This window comes from Monoraphidium neglectum, assembly GCF_000611645.1.
Source record: "Monoraphidium neglectum strain SAG 48.87 unplaced genomic scaffold scaffold01033, whole genome shotgun sequence".
NCBI classification, from domain to species: domain Eukaryota; kingdom Viridiplantae; phylum Chlorophyta; class Chlorophyceae; order Sphaeropleales; family Selenastraceae; genus Monoraphidium; species Monoraphidium neglectum.
The window spans coordinates 7,934-9,191 of NW_014012595.1; the positions used below are offsets into that span (position 1 = coordinate 7,934).

At 65.5% G+C, this 1,258-nt stretch overlaps 1 protein-coding gene across 1 annotated transcript in view; it reads right to left on the bottom strand.

Moving 5' to 3' along the window:
• Positions 1-753: 753 nt before the first annotated feature.
• The window catches only part of MNEG_6394 (GTP-binding protein Era), a gene marked incomplete at both ends in the record, with an annotated part of 2,221 nt that continues 1,716 nt past the window's right edge, over positions 754-1,258 (bottom strand). The window contains one exon of the mRNA XM_014045131.1: positions 754-1,023. Coding sequence (XP_013900585.1) covers positions 754-1,023 — 270 coding nt within the window. The remainder of the gene's footprint in view (positions 1,024-1,258) is intronic.

A 1,258-nucleotide genomic window follows, 5' to 3' on the forward strand; every position in this document is an offset into this window, starting at 1 on the left:
CCGCCGTATTTTGCTGCGGCGGCGTCTTTGCCCCAGCGGCGGGTCCGCCAGGGTTGTATCGCTGGGTCACCCAGCGATATCCGGTGTCGGCTTTGCCCGCACACAAAGTTGTTTTTCGCACGTCACGTCAATCCTCCCTTCGGTGCAGTCAACATCAGCAGTCAAACGGCTGACCGTGCGGGCAGTGATGGCGGTGGGCGGCGCCACATAACCCACGCCGAGGTTGTTGGCCGCTCAACTTATATCTTGCACCATAGGGGGTTCGGTCGAGCAGACCCCTCGACACTTCGACACTTGATTGCAACCACGCCGCCACAGCGTTGCGCGCACTGGCCTGGGCGCGGTGCCAAACCTCTGATCTCTGACATCCCGAGGGGTGGAGGGCCTTGCGAAGGACCGCTTCAGGCGGTTGCTGGTCGACGGCTGCTTCCAGGCGGGGGCGCCGCGCGGGGCGCCGACCACTTGACCGCGTCGGCCGCTGCTCTGGGGGTCTTTGCGGGTGCCAGGCAGCTCAGCTTTGGGGACTGGCGACTGACGGGTCGCGGGGTTGAAACCAGGGTTGATTGCCGTATCTTAAAATGGAGCAGCCCAAGGGGATCAACACCTGCGCCTGGTCATTGCTATTTGATAGCGACGTCGCCGGCCTCGAGCCAGCGAGACGGCATTGCTACGCTCCGCTTCGCACCAGCAGGCGGCCCCCACAGCAGCGAGGCTGCGGCGTCGCCAGGTGAGACCGCGGGCAGCCAGATCAGATCACGACACGTACAGCGGGTCAAAGTAGCCGTACTCCTTCAGCCTGTCAGACTGCTGCCGCCAGTCGGGCGCCACCTGCACGCTGATTTCCAGAAACACGGGGCGCCCCAGGAACTCCTCAATGTCGCGGCGCGCCTCGCTGCCCAGCTTCTTCAGGGCGGCGCCGCCGGCGCCAAGCAGGATGCCCCTCTGCCCGGGCCGCTCCACGAGGACAGTCGCCATTACGTAATCTTTGGCGCCGGGGCGCTCCTTGAACTCGGCGATCTGGACCTGTGGGTTTGGGGCGGGCGGCGGTTGGTGGCGGTTGATGGCGGTCGGCGGCGGTCGGCGGCGGTCGGCGGCGGTTGGTGGTGATTGGTGGCAGTACGATGCAGCTGGTGGCGATTGGTGGCGGTTGGAGGCAGTCGTCAGGGCGGCGGACGGGGCGGCCGAACTGGCGTTGTTGTTTGTTTGTTTGGCTTGTTGGCGGGGGGGGTTTAGGTTGTTGGCGGGCTGAGAGAAGGGC